Below are 16,742 nucleotides of genomic sequence, written 5' to 3' on the forward strand. Positions count from 1 at the left end.
GGCGCCGAGCCAAGATCATTTTCTTTTCCATGGAATAATGTAAAACTGTAAAATTGAAAAGTACATCCTCTTTGGATTAAGAAAAGCCAATTTTCTATGGATCAATGTAACAACACAGAGGCAAGCTTGTCGCTAATAAATGAGGGAAGCCCTTTCTCACCCTCTCCTGAGTGGAGGTGAAGAGGCAGCGGGACTCCTGATAGCAGAGAGTGGTTCTGGGCCCTGCAGCTGTTTCTTCCTCAAGAGACAAAGTGTTCCCATCTATCAACTCCCATGAAAGGCAGCTGGAAAGACAAGACCACGCTCCCGGCTGCTGTTTCAAGCATCCAGCCTCCCAATGGACAAATGGCTATCACCTGCCTGCTATGTGCTGGGTACCCATATTTCAGAAGCCGGGGACATATCAGGACGTAGAACAGGCAGAGTTTTTCCTGACCTCCTGGGAGCCCACAGTGCAGCATCAATGGGACAAACTGGTGGCCTTGAAGCCTGCAGTCTGATCTGGGCACCTGACTCCCTGAAGGGGCCTGGCTGGTCATTTTATCTCTCTCCTCAGTTTCTTTGTCCAGAAACAAGCACAGGGATGATGACACCATCAGTGGTCCAACAACACTTTCTTACTTCTGCATAACATCTGCATCCCAAATCACTCCACAACACTCTCTTGGGAGATTCTGGGTTACCAGAGTCAGGAACGGGAGGCTCTGACTTGGAGGGGTTGGGGGTGCAGATGAGAAGCTGTGAAGGTGGCACTGGGAGGGAGAGCACATGCAGAGGGTAGGGGGAGAGGCACTGGTCAGGGAAGTGTGCAGCTCTTCCTGCTGGAACAGAGGAGGGAAAAGAAAGAAAGAGGTGCAGGCACTATCTTCCTCCAGCCCTTTATTTCTAGCCCAGTGTAGGTGATTCATTCTACCTCCGTGGGTGCCACCTGACCTCCATGAGGGTGTTTGTCACCCTATGTCCTACTTATCTTTGTACCTGGGTGCCTAGCTGTGAGCTGACCCAATGTGGAGCTTAGTTTTTTTCATCTTGGTTCTATGCACACAGCAGCTCAGTGAATGGAATCTAATGGTATCCCCAACCCAAGAGTTGGGCTTCTTCTGAACTGGACATAAATCTGGGGACTCACACAGCCTGGAAGATCTCCTACAACTAGGTGGGTTTTGCTTCAACTCACACACCTACAGCCCACCAGGCATTCCCTGTCACTGCTATCCTGGCTCTCTGAAGGCTCTTCTTGTCCTGCTGGCTGCACATACCTGCTTCCTCTCCCCACTCAAGACAATCTCCTGTCTACACAGCCACCCCACATTTTCCTTCAATCACCAGCCCCTTCTCCTCTTCCTGAAACAATCTCCAGCCAGGTTCCTCTTTCATCACCTCATGCCCCTATCACAGCAAACATCTCTGAGCTGCTATCTAGCCTCAAGCATTCCCTGTGTAAGCGGCCAAACTAAAGGTGCCACTCCTCAAGAACCTGCCATACTTCCAAATGTAATGATAAATGGATTACGCTGTCAAGAATACATCCCCATGCAGCCCGCAGAACAGATGGAAACCTGAGGCCACAACTGTTGTGGCTATCTGTAGCTTCTTCTTCCCTTGCAACAGCTTGAGATATTAAGAGCTAGGATTGGGGCTGGACACAGTGGCTCACACCTGTAATCCTAGCAATCTGGGAGGTTGAGGCAGGTGGATTGCTTGAGCTCAGAGGTTTGAGACTAGCCTGAGCAAGGGCGAGACCCCGTCTTTAAAAATTGCTGGGCATTGTGGCAGGAGTCTGTAGTCCCTACTACTCCAGAGGCTGAGGCAAGAGAATTGCTTGAGCCCAAGAATTTGAGGTTGACTTGAGCTATGATGCTACAGCACTCTACTGAGGGCAACAAAGTGAGACTTTTGTCTCAAAAAAAGAAAAAAAATAGCCAGACATTGTGGTAGGCTCCTATAGTCTCAGTTATTCAGGAGATGGAAGCAAGAGAATCACTTGAACCCAGGAGTGTGAGGCTGCTGTGAGGTAGGCTATGGCCTTGACACTCCTACCTAGCCTGGGAAAACAGAGCAAGACTGTGTCTCAAAAAAAAAAAGAGCTGGGATTGGTCAGATGCAGTAGTTAAGGAGTATAATCACAGCACTTTGGGAGGCCAAGGAGGGAGGATCACTTGAGGCCAGTTCAGGACTAGCCTAAACATAAGGAGACCCCCATCTCTATAGAAAATTAAAAAATCAGCCTGGTATGGTGGCATATACCTGCAGTCCCAGCTACTCAGGAGGCTGAGGCAGGAAGATCACTTCAGCCTCAGAGTTCAAGAGATAATCATATCCAGCCTGAACCACAGATGGAAATCTTGTCTCTTAAAAAAGCTTTTTTTTAAAAAAAGAGCTAGTTTTATTATGAAGGAAAGTCCACACAGGCTTTAAAAGCCAATGGTTTACACTCCATGCAGGACTGTAATCTACAGGCCACCACTCTGTCCGGTAGTAAAGCCCAGCCTAGCATGAGGAGGTAGGCAAGTCTCAGTTCCCCTACCCCCACCTGCCACTGGCCACTCTCTGGGCAAGCAGACATCCCATCATTCCCTTTTGTCTTGGGCCAATTTGTACCCCAGGCACAGACTTCAGTGTCCCATTTACTAAAACACCTTCCTCCTTTCATCCTTAAGTCACCCTTATTAGAAGAGGGAGGTGGACCTCAAAATTCCAACAACATAGGTTAGCCTTTTGAGCTAGAATTATAGTCTCTTACTCAGTCTGCTTCACCTCCACGTGAAAAGACATTCCTCCCTCCTTCTCTGTGCCCCAACCCCTTCTCCTCTATCCAACACTCAAATTGAGGCAAGTCATCTGCCCCTCCTCCACCTTGGACCACCCTTAACCTGAGCCTGCTCTGTGACCTGGCCAAGCCACCCCTCCTGAGTCAGGCCTAGCCGGCTCAACTCTGCATGGGCCTGGTAGAACTTTCACCACTCTAGCAGAGAAAACTTCTGATCCTCAGGAAGACAATAAACAGGCCTTCCCATTTCCCCTCTAACTTCTGATGAGATAGGATTAAAGCCATAAAATAAACACTTACTCAAGTGCTATCCTCTCCACTCAGACTACAGAACATCTAACAACTAGGTAGCACAATTATTGTAGAAAAGCAAATGAGATCAGGAGATGTCACCCTATTGTAAGGCTTGGGAGCTAAAAGAAACTTTCCAAGATAGGTAACTACAGTGCAATGAAGAGGCCTGGGCCTGGTCTCTAGAGCCCAGTTGGTGAGAGCTCTCCAGATGCAACCTTGGGCAAGGGACATGATATCTCCAGTCTCAGTTTACCCCACCATACACAGAATAACACCAATGACAGTAACCAGGAGAACAGAAAAACCAAGCAATCCCTGATGTCTTTTCTACTCAGTCCCTTCAGCCTATGTGGTGAGGCCTTCCTAGACTGCACATCAGATCACAATCCTCGCCTGTTCTACTCTTTCAGGACATAGATTGCCACTGGACACACTACATATTTGTTCATTTCTTTCCATCCATGCCCCTCCTCAGGAATGTCAGCTCCATGCGACAGGGTTGTCTTCCGACTCACTGCCCAGTCACCATCCCACTACCCAGAAAGCACCCAGCAAAGATATTCACCCAAGGACAGCATGGTCTATTTGCTCTGAGGGCACCAACTCAGGGTCCTGATGCTCCACTATGTCTAGGCAGGTAAAGAAGGTACTCAGTACTAGTCATAATCTGCAGATGGGGAAACTGAAGTACAGAAAGTACCTGCACAACCAAGGGCATTGAACAAACATCTGAGGACCTGAACACTGAAAAGCAGGCACCCTAAAGTGGCTTCAAATAACACTGAGACTCAAAGAGTCATATTCAAAGAAAGAGTATCAAAAAGATTTCCACGTGGATGGTGACTACTCAGATCAGGTCAAAGTGGGGAGGGCCTGAGAGCATCCCCAGGACAGGAGCTGACACGGTGTCTCCCACTGGGGTGCAGCAGTAGTTCTGTCTGTCCATCACAGAATATAGTACAGCCTGAGATAACAGAACTGGAAAGTGGACACTCAGCTCTCCAGTACCATCTGACCTGACAGATCAGCTTCTCACATCAGCTGACCAGGTTAAGAATTGGGCATGAGAAAGCTGTTCTGAAGTTCAGAACTGGTGTTCTTGCTTGATGGAGTGCTATTTAGTCAAAAACACCAGCCCAATACAGGTCAACAAGACATAGCCATGGCTGGGCACAGTGGCTTGCTCATGCCTATAATCTTGGCACTTTGGGAGGCCAAGGAGGGAGGACTGCTTGAGACAAGGAGTTAGAGACCAGCCTGGGCAACATGGTGAGACTTTGTCTCTAAAAAAAAAAAAAAGTAAAAATTAGCCAGGAATGGTCCCAGCTATAGTCCCAGCAGCTACTTAGGAGGCTGAGGTGGGAGGATGGGTTGAGCCCAGGAGTTTGGGGTTACAGTGAGTTATCACATCACTGCAGTCCAGCCTGGATAACAGAACAAGACCTAGTGTCTACAAAAAAAGAGAGAGAAATTCTGGTTTCTCTTCAGATCCCATAAATCTTTTGCCTTTTTTAAGAAGAGACAGAGACAGCCAGGAATTCTGGATCTCCCAGGCATTGGTTTTACTCTAAAACTTCGCTCTCTACCACATCACCATTAACATGCTAGTAATACAGAGAGACTTGCAATTATTCTAGAGGATAAAAAAACAAGGGACAAGAGGACAAGCAAGTGTCCCAAGCCACTCAGCATTCATTCCTGACACACTGGCCAGGCACTGTTCTGGGCCGGGTGCCCAGCAGGCAGTCTAGGAAGGTGGGGAGCTGCAACAGGCAGACATGGGTGCACCCTCAGCTCTGCACCCACCAGCGGCAGGGCTTTGGCAAGTTATTTAATTTCTGTGGGTCTCAGTATTCTCTCTCACAAATGGAAAAACCTCCTAGAATGGTGGTATCTGTTAAAAAGAAAATTTTAACAGCTCATGGTTGAATGAAGCACGACCAGGGGGAAGGAAGGAAGATAGAAGTCCTCAGGCACCAGGCAGCGGCTCCTCACTGAGCCCAGCACTCTCTTCTAGTTATCATGGGCTTCCTAGGTACAGGAGCCATGAAAGAGATCCACAGATGGCACAGGAGAGAAGACCATGTGGAAGACGCCTTAAAGAGCAGCCCCAGGGCAGGCAGGATGCAGCAGAAGCTCATGGACAGAAGAGCAATAGAGCTAGGGATGTTGAGGGGCTAGAAAGCATGTGGGAAAGTGAGCCAGAGAGGCCAAGTGGAGTCTACAACAGGATTAGGGGATAGGAAGGCAGGGCTTCAGCTCAGGGAGCCTAACTTATTTTGAAGCTCAGGAATTCCAGAGAGCTGCAGAAGGTTTTTGGAGCAGGGAAATGGTTGAGGGTATGTTTTAGAAGATCAATGCCACAGTGGTGTGGGATGAAATGGGAGGTAAAGACTAAGTAGGAACAGATACAGCCCTAGCCCCTTTGGGCTGTAGCAAGGAAGTGACCAATGCCAGAGTCTAGAAGGCTGGCAGAGGCAAGGGTGAGAAATGAAACTGGAATTCCTTAAAGTGGGGGGAGGGCAGGAAGGTTTAAAGCATTCTGCAGGAAAGCTCCACAGGAGGCAGCATTCAGAAAGAAAGCATACAGGTGGGCAGGCTGAAATTTGAGGGCAGGGGAGAGAACAAAGGGGGGGCGGATGACGAATGAAGGCTGACAGGTCCAGTGTTGCAGGGTTCAAAGAGGACCTGCTCCAGTGACAGACCACTAGAGCTAAGGATGCCAGAGTTGCTGGTAACCTTAAAGAGTATAAAAGAGTAAGAGATACAAGCCTGCTTACACAGAAGGCATTTTGGAGAGCTGAAGACAGCCGAGCAGGGAAGCAAGGAGTAATATAAATTAATGAGATGCTGATGGGGAGAATCACTCACATTGGTTCATTCTAAGGCCTCATTAAAATTTTCTCTTTTTTTGAGACAGGGTCTCACTTGTTGCCCTGGGTAGAATGCCATAGCATCATAGCTCCCAGCAATCTCAAACTTGGGCTTGAGCCTCTTGCCTCAGCCTCCAGGGTAGCAGGGACTACTGGCACCCACCACAATGCCCTGGCTAGTTTTTCTATTTTTAGTAGGGATAGGGGTCTCCCTCTTGCTCAGACTGATCTGGAATTCCTGAGCTCAAGTAATCCACCTGCCTTGCCCTCCCAGAGTGCTAGGATTTACAGGCATCAGCCACTACACCCAGCCAAAATAAAAGTTTTTTGTTTTTTGTTTTTTTTTTAATAGAGACAGAGTCTCACTTTACTGCCCTTGGTAGAGTGCCGTGGTGTCACACAGCACACAGCAACCTCCAATTCCTGGGCCCAGGCGATTCTCTTGCCTCACCCTCCCAAATAGCTGGGATTACAGACGCCCACCACAATACCTGGCTATTTTTAGAGACGGGGTCTCACTGGTTCAGGCTAGTCTCAAATCTGTGAACTCAGGCAATCCACCCACTTTGGCCTTCCAGAGTGCTAGGGTTACAGGCATGAGCCACTGTGCCAGGCCTTAATCAAAATAAATTTAAAAGTAAATAAAATCCTTCCTAGAGAGGCAGGAGTACAGACTCTTCAAACTGACACTGATATTCAGGGCCACAAAAGGCTATATGAGTAAAGTGATGTCCTACATGATGACAGGTATACAGAGTAGATTAGGACAGATACCAATAAGCATGTGGATAGAAAAAACACTTCCTCCTTCCTTGGCTGACCCCTTCACCTGACTACCCATTTTCCAAGTGTCCTCTGCCACCTCAATCCAACCAAATCTCAGCCCTCTGCTCCAGGGTACCCACCCCTGCCCTCTGCTGCCCCTAATCAGAAATTCTCCTAGAATCATATGCATGCTTCCCCTGGAATTATCTATGAACCTATGTGATCTCCTCAGCTAGACTGCAAGGGCCTGTCATACCAGGGCTGACAGAAATCCCTGGTGCAGAGCTTCACTCAAGAAGGCATAAAGAACTACTGAAAAATTACCCAAAGGAAGAAAACTGGGTCACGCATTCATTTGACAAATATTCAGGGAAAGGAACACAAAAAAGCTTGAAAGTCAGAGCCCTGAACTTGTCAGAGTCCAGAAGATTGAGCTGTCAGTCACTTCTTACAACTTGGTTGGATTTTGCCCCCAACCACAGCCCCATCCCACACATAGAGAGGACAAGCTGCGTGGAAACTGCACTAGGTGGTCCCAGTTTCACAGGTTTACCTGACATCTCCGGGAAACTGAGCTTGGGAGCACTGAGCAAGAGGCCTGTACTTGCTTCACTGGACAACAGGAAGACAGAGAGCAAAGAAACAGACATCTGCGGACCATGTTCAGTGCTGAGGGATAGAATGAAGGAGGCAGACAGCTACGTGGGGTGCTACTTATGACAGATGATCAGCAAAGACCTCAGTGAAGGGTGTTATCTGAGCTGCCACCTTAAGGAGAGGAAGGAGCCAAGCACTGGAAGTGCCAAGAGGGGAATGAAGAAAAGCACTTTAGGAAGAAGGAACAGTCAGTGGGACATCCTGAGGACCAAGAGATATTAGACAATGGGAGGGAAAGAAAGCAGTGCATATGGCTGCAGTGTGGGGGACCAGGAACAGCACAAAGTAGACAAAGCAGGACAGGCTGACATATGCCTGACTGGTAGGGCTTCATGGTTCCTGGGAAGGAATCAGGATTCTATTCCAAAAGGTTCTAAGGCAAATGAGTCACATGACCTGACTCCTCTTTTCATACATTCATGCAAATCACCACCCACCCTCCTCTAAAGCTAATCCTCTATCAGTAAAATAAGAATCCCCTCCTTAAAGTGCAAGGTGTAATGCAGGTAAGTGACAACATGCTAGAATGTATTTTATAGCTCTAAAGCACTCAATAGACTTTAGTTATCATCAAAGTTCAAATTAGGGCCAGTGTCAAAATTAGACAGGAAGTTTTATTTTTATTATTTTTTCTTTTTTTTATGTTTTATAACTTTTTTTTTTTTTTGAGACAGAGCCTCAAGCTCTCGCCCTGGGTAGAATGCCGTGGCATCACAGCTCACAGCAACCTCCAATTCCTGGGTTCAAGCGATTCTCCTGCCTCCACCTCCCAAATAGCTGGGACTACAGGTGCCCACCACAACGCCCAGCTATTTTTTTTTTGTTGCATCTATCATTGTTGTTTTGGGTGGGCCCGGGCTGGATTCGAACCTGCCACCTTAGGTGTATGTGGCTGGCGCCTTAGCCCCTTGAGCCACAGGCGCCAAGCCAACTTTTTTAATTAAATCATAGCAGTGTACGTTAATACTATCATGGGGTACAGTGTCCTGTTTCTATATACAATTTGAAATACTTTCATCCAACTGGTTAACATAGCCTTCATGTCTTTCTCTTAGTTATTGTGGTAAGACATTTATATTCTACATTTAGAGAGATTCACATGTACCGTTATAGGATGAACCATAGGCGTGATCCCATCAATCACCCTCCCTCCACCCACCCTCACTATTTATTTTTTCTGAGATAAAGTTTCACTTTGTTGCCCTCAGCATGACATCATAGTTCACAGCAACCTCCAACTCTTGTGCTCAAATGATCCCCTTGCCTTAGCCTCCCCAGTAGCTGGGACTACAGCGCCTGCCACAATGCCTGGCTAGTTTTTTAGAGATGGGGTCTCACTCTTGCTCAGGCTGGTCTTATACTCCTGACTTCAAGCAATCCACCCACCTCAGCCTCCCAGGGTGCTAGGATTGCAGGTGTGAGCCCCCTTACCCAGTCTTAGACAGGAATTTTTTTTTAAGTTTTTAAAAGACTCCCACCTCCACCCAAAACAAACTAATAATGCTTTCTCATAAAGTGAGCTTTTAGGGTAGGGAACCTGCAGCCTGAAGACCACATGTGGCCCTTAAGTGTGGCCTTTTGGCTAAATCCAAATTTTACAGAACAAATCCTTTTATTAAAAGGGATGCAAAAGAGAAAGATGAAGCTTTTGTTGCTTAAAAAAGAATAATCGTGAAATCAGATGGTCACAGATTCACCACCCACTATCTACAGATATTTAGTAGTAACAATACCTACTATCACAAGGCACTTAGTTTACAGAGCTCTTTCATATCTGTTACAAGAACTGTTAATTAATAACCACTGTTCTTTATGGCTGTCAATTTAGTGATAGTGTTGCAGATTGGCTACTCCTTACAATATTTACCAGTTGTACACAATCTCTCCTTGGATAAGCTAACCAGTCATGTCGACACATCATCTATTATCAGGTTTGACATCCTCACTTGCTGTGGTCTCTATCCTCAAATGTCCAAATCTAACAGAGATTGATGATAATAATCGTAGTACCACTGAGTGCTTCTAATGTGCTAGGCACAGTTGTACTTGCTCTACACAATCTTCCCATTATCCTAGTACTTTTTTTTTTTGACACAGGGTCTCATTCTGTTGTCCAAGCTAAACTGCAGTCAAGCCATCATAGCTCATTGCAACCTCAAACATCTGGGCTCAAGCAATCGTCCTGCCTCCGCCTTTGGAGTAATTGAGACTACAGACATGCACTACCACACCTAGTGGTATTTTTTGTAGAGATGGAGTCTCACTATGTTGCCTGTGTTGCCCAGGCTGGACTTGAACCCACTCAAGTGATCCTCCATCTTGGCCTCCCAAAGTTCCGGAATTATAGGTGTGAGCCACTGCCCCAGCCTCAATACATTTTTATACTCCATTTTTTACATAAGGCATCTGACGTGTAGAGAGGCTATGAGCTTCATCAGAGGACATTCAGTGGACTAAGTTGGAGGCAAAAGTTGATCTGACCCAGTGTCCTCATTAGTAATCGCTATGTTGTGCGATTATTTCAGCAAAGCGCTTATAATATGGTGCTTGGCACAACACAGGTATTCAGCAAATAAAAGCAGCTGTGATTAGCAGAACATAGGTAGTTTCTAGTTCCCACGAGTGTCACCTCCAGGAGAGCAGCGACATTGTCTGGCTGGATGACTGTTGCACTCCCAGCATCTGACCTAACGCACATTTGAGGAATGGATAGATAAATGAATGAATGGAAGTCCCTCCCAAAAAGTGGAGCTGCCTGCGCATGGCTCTTTTTGCACGTCCGTGTCGCGCTACAGTTACTGCCCCTTAGTAAGCACATCAGGCGACTTTGAGGACACAGACGGTGCCTGAAGACGTGCGATCTCCATTCAAAGCAAGGAAAGCGGAAGCAGCTCCCAAGAGAGAAAGGAATGTGTCTTAGATCGCGCTGCTGGCGGGTCGTGGCTCCAGCCAGGTTCTGCCCTCCAGCCCGCCTGCTCCCTGCGGGGACACTGTCCGCCTGGGGGGCTGGGACTAGCGACAGACAAAGACTCCTGGGGCCGCCACGCTGACAGAAATGCTCTCTTCCCCTCGCCCACCTCCCTGGCATAGAGCCCAGTACCACCGTGCACTGCCCGACCTGCGAGCTTCTGTCGCACCAGCGTCCGGGCCCCGGGCGGAGCAGACTGGTGACGCGCCCAGCCTCCTCGCTGCCCTCACTGGGTCGCTGGGGCAAGGGAGGCCACGAGCCCCACCGGCCTGTCACCTTCAGGGCCGCACCCCCGCCCGCCCGCCTGCCGCGGGTCCCTCAACACGAGCAGGCGCTGCCACCGCCGCCCGTCTGGGTCTCCACGCGCATCAGCCTCCTGGCGGCGCCACCCTCACGCCGCGCGCCCCAGGGCCACCCCCGGACTCTCCTGGACCCTACCTGCTGGGAGAGGGGGATGAGCGGAGCCGCCATCTTCCCGCGGACTCGGGCTCCGAGCGCCGGGGGAACGGAGGCGGGGCCGCTGCCGCGAGTGCGCACTGGTGCGAAAGACAGTGCGCGCGCAGCCGATCCAGGAGAGGGCGGAGCCAAAGACAGGGAAACGCAGGCGCAACCGGTGCGGGAGGGGCTGGGGCGGGTCCGAGGCGGGGCTGGGCTCGCGTAACCGGGAGGGGGCGGAGCCCAGGAGGCGTGCGTGCCGCTGGGACCCACGCGAGGTGTCAGCTAGGCTAGTCTAACTCACTGCCACCACCCTTGCCTTACTGCGTTGGTCAGACTCTCAGACATTTGGCAGCTGTACGAGTTTATCATGCCTCCGGCCCTTGCCTATGCCAGGCTGTCTGCTAGGGATGCTATCCCCATCCCGGTGCACCTACGGATGCACGATGCTGAGGTGGTCGCCCTCAAACTGCCCAAGGCTCCCTGTTCCTGGGATAGCTCTCTGTGTGTGTGTGTCTTCTAATCCGGGTCTGCCCCTTTAACGTCCTCTGCTTCAGATAGGGTTGGGCCAGCACTTAAGCTCTCTGTGCATTGCTCACAATGCCTGAGGTTATTTCTTAGCTGCTCTTTCTGTATGACCTTCTCAAGTCATTTAACTATGCTCTCTGGGCTCCTAGTCCCCTCTTCGGAAGAGAAGGAATGGTAGGTAACCTGTGTATGCCGTTTGTTATCTGTGCCTCACATTGCCCCACAAAGAGTCCCCAGGCACTTGATGGCTGCTGGAGGGCCATTACCAGGGGAACAGCCCTACTGCAGAGGAGCATTTATTCAAGCACATTTTGTCTTCCCTTGACTTTGGGTATCCACCACCCCAATTTCCACAGACAGGGTGAGAAAGGAAGTCAGATCAGGCAGCTAACCACAGCACAAGGCTTCTTTAGGAAAGGTTACCCCCTCCCCCCCCCAGCCACTGCTGCCCCATCCAGCCACCCTCCCTGCCACCCACCCCCTAGTCCCCTTGCCATGCCCCACATGATGGTGGCACAGTGAGTCAAGCCTGACACCAGTTCCCAGCAAGCAAGCCAGAAGGCTTGTGATCTCAGGGGTGGGGGTACAGCTGTTGGTCCATCTCCTCCTTTCTGGTGTCTCACAAGCTGCTGCTCCACATCTTCAGTAGACTCAGTGTGTCTCGTGCCATTCAGAGATGAGCACTCCTTTATCATTCATTGACCATTCACCTGCCAACCAAGTGTTGAGCACTGTACCTTTGCTAGGCCTGGCTTCCACATGAGTGCACTAATGGTGGACCAGACAGACACTTTCTTCCCCTAGTTGATAGTCTAGAACAGGAGTCTCTCCCTGGAGCTACATTAGAACCACACAAAGGGCCTGTTAAACACAAACTGGGGTTCTAATTCTGATTTGTAGCTCTAGGTGGGACCTAAGATGTTGAGACAGAGCAGGGATCCCTCTTAGGGGCCTGCCAAGCCCCTCGAGCATGGAAATAAAGGAAAATCTTGAGTGCCTGCAGGGGAAGTTCTGGCATCCAGTTCTGGGAATAGCAACAGTCCTCTACACAAGCCAGGGTCAAGAAGTGTTTTGGTTCCATATATAAACTTAACATATGTTCTTGAGGTATTTTTCAGAAACACTCACCTCAGCAGGGCCTGGTGGCTCATGCCTATAATCCTAGCACTCTGGGAAGCCAAGATGGGAGAATTGCTTGAGTTCAGGAATTCTAGACCAGCCTAAGCAAAAGAGATTCACACACACACACTACTAAAACTAGAAAAATTAGCCAGGCATTGTGGTGGGCATCTGTATCCCATCTACTCAAGAGGCTGAGGCAGGAGGATCTCTTGAACCCAAGAGTCTGAGGTTGCTATAAGCTAGGCTAAGGCCATGGCACTCCAGCTTAGGCAACAGCATGAGACTCTGTCACAAAAACAAAAACAAAAAAAATCCCCAAACTAGAAACACCTACCTTGGGACAGGATGGTGGCTCATGCCTGTAATCCTAGCACTCTGGAGGAGGCCAAGGTAGGTAGATTACCTGAGCTCACAGATTCAAGACCAGCCTGAGCCTGAGCAAGAAAGACCCTGTTTCTAAAAATAGCCAAGTGTTGTGGCAGGTGCCTGTAGTCCCAGCTACTTGGGAGGCCAAGTCAAGAGAACCGCTTAAGCCCAAGAGTTTGAAGTTGCTGTGAGCTGTAACACCATGGCACTCTACCAAAAGCAACAAAGTGAGACTCTGTCTCAAAAATAAATAAATAAATACACCTACCTCTATGGCAAATGGAGATAAGGGAAAACTGAGGAATTGAACTCTGATCTCACCATTTTTTGTTCTAAATTTACCCTGAGGATCTTGTCACACCCATTTTAACATTCCTTTCGACTAATCTAAAAATTTCTGAATCCACTTGTTACCTTACCCTCCACCCCTTACCTCCCCACCCCCAGCTTTAGCATATACTACTTTTGGGGGCCAGACCAATGTGTAACCTTCATGTATTGATTCATAATTTTGAGTTTTGCCTGCGTAAAATGCACCCCTTTGAAAACCCTGATTTGTAAACCATCAAGGAGTTCAGGTTTTAAGCTTTAGCTGCCTCCAAATAAAGCCTCTTTTCCCTTTGCAGCTGTCAGCTTCAGTTTTGGCTTTGCTGTGCCAGATGAAGGACCCCAGTTTGGTTCAATAGCAATGTTTGCATTTCCAAACAAATCCCCACGTGATACTGATGCTGCTGGTCCCAGGACCCCACCAGCCTATGTAAAGGAAGCAGACCTTAAACAAATATTCACATAAAGAGATAGATCACCATAAACTGTGAGAAGTGCTACAGACAAAGGTGTGATACCCATAGGTTGAGTATATATCAGTGATTGTGGGGCTGTTTATAGAAACTGCAAAGGGGGTTTTGACCTAGGTCTAGTTGCTCACCACACAAAGTCCAATTATTGAAACAATGAAGACTGCCAAGGAAGAAAGATTTTTTATTTATTTATTTATTTATTTATTTATTTTGAGACAGAACCTCAAGCTGTTGCCCTGCTGGGTACAGTGTTGTGGCATCATGGCTCACAGCAACCTCCAACTCCTGGGCTCAGACGATTCTCCTGCCTCCGCCTCCCAAGTAGCTGGAACTATGGGTACCCACCACAACACTTGGCTATTTTTTGGTTGCAGTCGTCATTGTTTGGCGGGCCTGGGCTGGATTCGAACCCACCAGCTCAGCTGTATGTGGCTGGCACCTTAGCCGCTTGAGCCACAGGCACCAAGTCAAGAAAGATATTTTTAATATGAAAGTTGTCCTGTTGGGGGAACCTGCCTCGAATCCCTCTCTCTAAGGAAGATCATGGGTTTTTAAAGAAGGTGTTGCAGGAAGATGAGGCCCAACGGAGAGAAAGAACAGCCAAACACCATAGTTATAGGAGGAAGGGCTTTATTCATCGGCCGGGAGCTTAGGGCATAGAAGATTTCCAAATGGCCGTGCTCCCAGCCAATGAATAAAGCCCTTCCTCTTATAACTATGGTGTTTGGGTGCTTTTTCTCTCCATTGGGCCTCATCTTCCTGCAACATTTTTGGTTCCCTGACCGGGAAGCAAGATCACCCTTGGAGAGAACATGCACCTGGTAGTTGCCACCAATCCTCTGGACACCCAAGTGGGGGCCCCGATAGGCCTGGGCGACATGAGTCACTGAGCGCGCCAGGGAGGCAGTTTGGCCTCCCTGTGTGGACACCTCCACTGGGCTGAGAAGGGACCCCGGTGGCAGGTCTTTGAGGAGTCAAACACCAGGAGGAACTGGCATGTAGGGACAGGTACCTACACAGGGAGACATCTAAAGCAAGGTAGGATCCATTTGGGGCCCACTACAATTTTAGTGGAAGAGGAGCCTGATCACCTCCTGGGCATTAGATCGCCAGCAGATCTGTTGACAGGTGTGTGAGACCAGATCTGCTAGATCCCTAGCCGATCTGTGAAAGGTGTGTGAGAGTGTATGGATGTGGTGTGACTGGGAAAACTCCAAGGTTGGAGTTGGATCGCCCCTCACAGGGCCTAGGGGAGTGTTGATTTGCCTCCTATGGCTAAGTGGCAGTTCGAGTGGGAAATCGAGGCTGCCCAGGTTAAGAAATGCATTGGAATTGTGTGCATGTGAGTGCTTGGAGAATGACTGAGATGAGTAACAATATGTGGTGTTTTGCCCCCCCCCATTCACAGGGTGAAACGAATGTGTGAGTGTGCCCTTCTTCCCTGCTCCAACTTTGCCCCCCTGACTATTCTGAGGGAAACTGGAAGTTCCAGGTTTTCTGCTCTTTGTCTTTGGTGACTGTCACATGACCATGTCTTCTTGGGGGAAAATGGAAAGACATTAGAAAGGGTTTTGTAGTTTTGTTACTGGAATTTCTTCAGTAAGTTTTTGGTCTCAGGAATTTGAGAATTGAGACTGCGGGCCACAGATCAGTGATGAAATGGCATTTTGTTAAACTGAGGGACATGCAGAAGGAGTAAAGAGTGCCAGAGCTACTGGCAGAGGAACCATGCCTTGGAAAGTGTTGTGGTCCGGGCAGTCTGGTGAGCTCTGGATGGCCCTTGAAAATCTGGAGGAGAGAGTGTAACTCTCATGGAGAACGGTGCTGTAACCATATCAGCAACAGGTCTCCTGGGTGGATAGCCTCCGAAAGGGGGGAGGAGGCCCAGGTCAGAGATTTCTTGCATGAGTCCCTTGTCTAGGGGTAAATAGTTGGCCCTGAGAGATATTTTGGCCAGGACTTGGTAGATGAAAAAAAAAAAAAACCTTTACAAATTGAATGGATGTCCCAGCAAATGGATGAATGCAGCCCCTCACCTTGGACAAGGTTGTTAGGTCTTTGCAGCAGTTTTTGTCTGGGGAGAGGATTAGGGGGTGTGCTCCTTAGTCTGGGTGGAGCCAGCCAAAAGGTTTCAGGCTACTTATTCGTGACCTGGCTGGGGCTCAGAGTTTGTACCTGGAGATGAGAGTCTGATATCTGAGCTCCCCTGAGCCTGAAAAATGGTGGTTCTCTGTCCAGCTCTGAATAGGAAAATCCTGTATCAATGTTATAGCTCATAAAATGTCTCTCATTTGTAAAATGCAATCATTTGGTTGTTTAAATTGTTACAGAAACTGAGTCTTTGTCAAAGGATAAGATTCTTGCTTTTTAAACTTTCTAATTATCAGTTTGGCCAAGTGAATGAGTGACTTCATAGTGAACTGAGATTCTGTTTTGTGGAGAATTTTAAGAGTAAGAAAAATTAGAAAGAAGAATGGCATGATGTATAGAAAGAATCTTGTGTGATAAATTTTGTCCTGAAACAGAATGGTTGTATAAGAAAGTGAAAGGCAGGACAAAAGTTAAAGAAGGTTTAGAATGTTTATAGATTGTCTGTGCAAGTTAAATGAAAAAAAAAATCTGTGAAAGAATTTACATGTGATACAGTTGACTATGCATTTCCTTTAAAATCTTTCGGCATGTAATCTTATTTGAACTAATGTTTTAGGCCTTTTCATATTTGACAAACCTTCCAAAATCAAAAGTCTAAATTTGGGCTTGGCGCCCATAGTGCAGTGGTTGCAGTGCCGTCCACATGCACCGAGGTTGGCAGGTTTAAACTCGGTCCAAAAAACAAAAAGCACAACTCTAAATTTGGTCTTTTTGAAATATTAAGACCACAGAGAGACATAGAAAAACAAATTGAACTCATTTGATTTATTAAAAATGTATAGAAAACATTGTCAAATATAAAATGGTGATTAATTTTGTATGAATTATGGTTATATATATGTGTATTCCAATATTGTGAAGCATTGGTCTGTTCTAACATATATTGGCAGTAATAACTTTAATTAATCTAAAAAAGAAAAAAAATATTGAGAGGCTGACAAATTCTCTCAAATTCAAATTCCTGATGTCTCTGGAAATTAAGTACCTTCAGGCCAAAAGCAGATTTTTAGAAC

The 16,742-nt window shown here is 47.8% G+C and overlaps 1 protein-coding gene across 4 annotated transcripts in view; it reads right to left on the reverse strand.

The window, feature by feature from the left end:
* The window catches only part of EPS15L1 (epidermal growth factor receptor pathway substrate 15 like 1), a 113,745-nt gene extending 102,936 nt beyond the window's left edge, over positions 1-10,809 (reverse strand). For all 4 annotated transcript variants that reach the window (XR_002774983.1, XM_023517193.1, XM_003796525.3 and 1 more), the window contains exon 1: positions 10,766-10,809. Coding sequence is in view for 3 of the 4 variants with exons in the window: in XM_023517193.1 (XP_023372961.1) it covers positions 10,766-10,798 (33 nt within the window). In the remaining variant the exon portion in view is untranslated. The remainder of the gene's footprint in view (positions 1-10,765) is intronic.
* Positions 10,810-16,742: the final 5,933 nt, after the last annotated feature.

This window comes from Otolemur garnettii, unplaced genomic scaffold (genome assembly GCF_000181295.1).
Source record: "Otolemur garnettii isolate 467f Iridium unplaced genomic scaffold, OtoGar3 scaffold00105, whole genome shotgun sequence".
Lineage (NCBI taxonomy): Eukaryota > Metazoa > Chordata > Mammalia > Primates > Galagidae > Otolemur > Otolemur garnettii.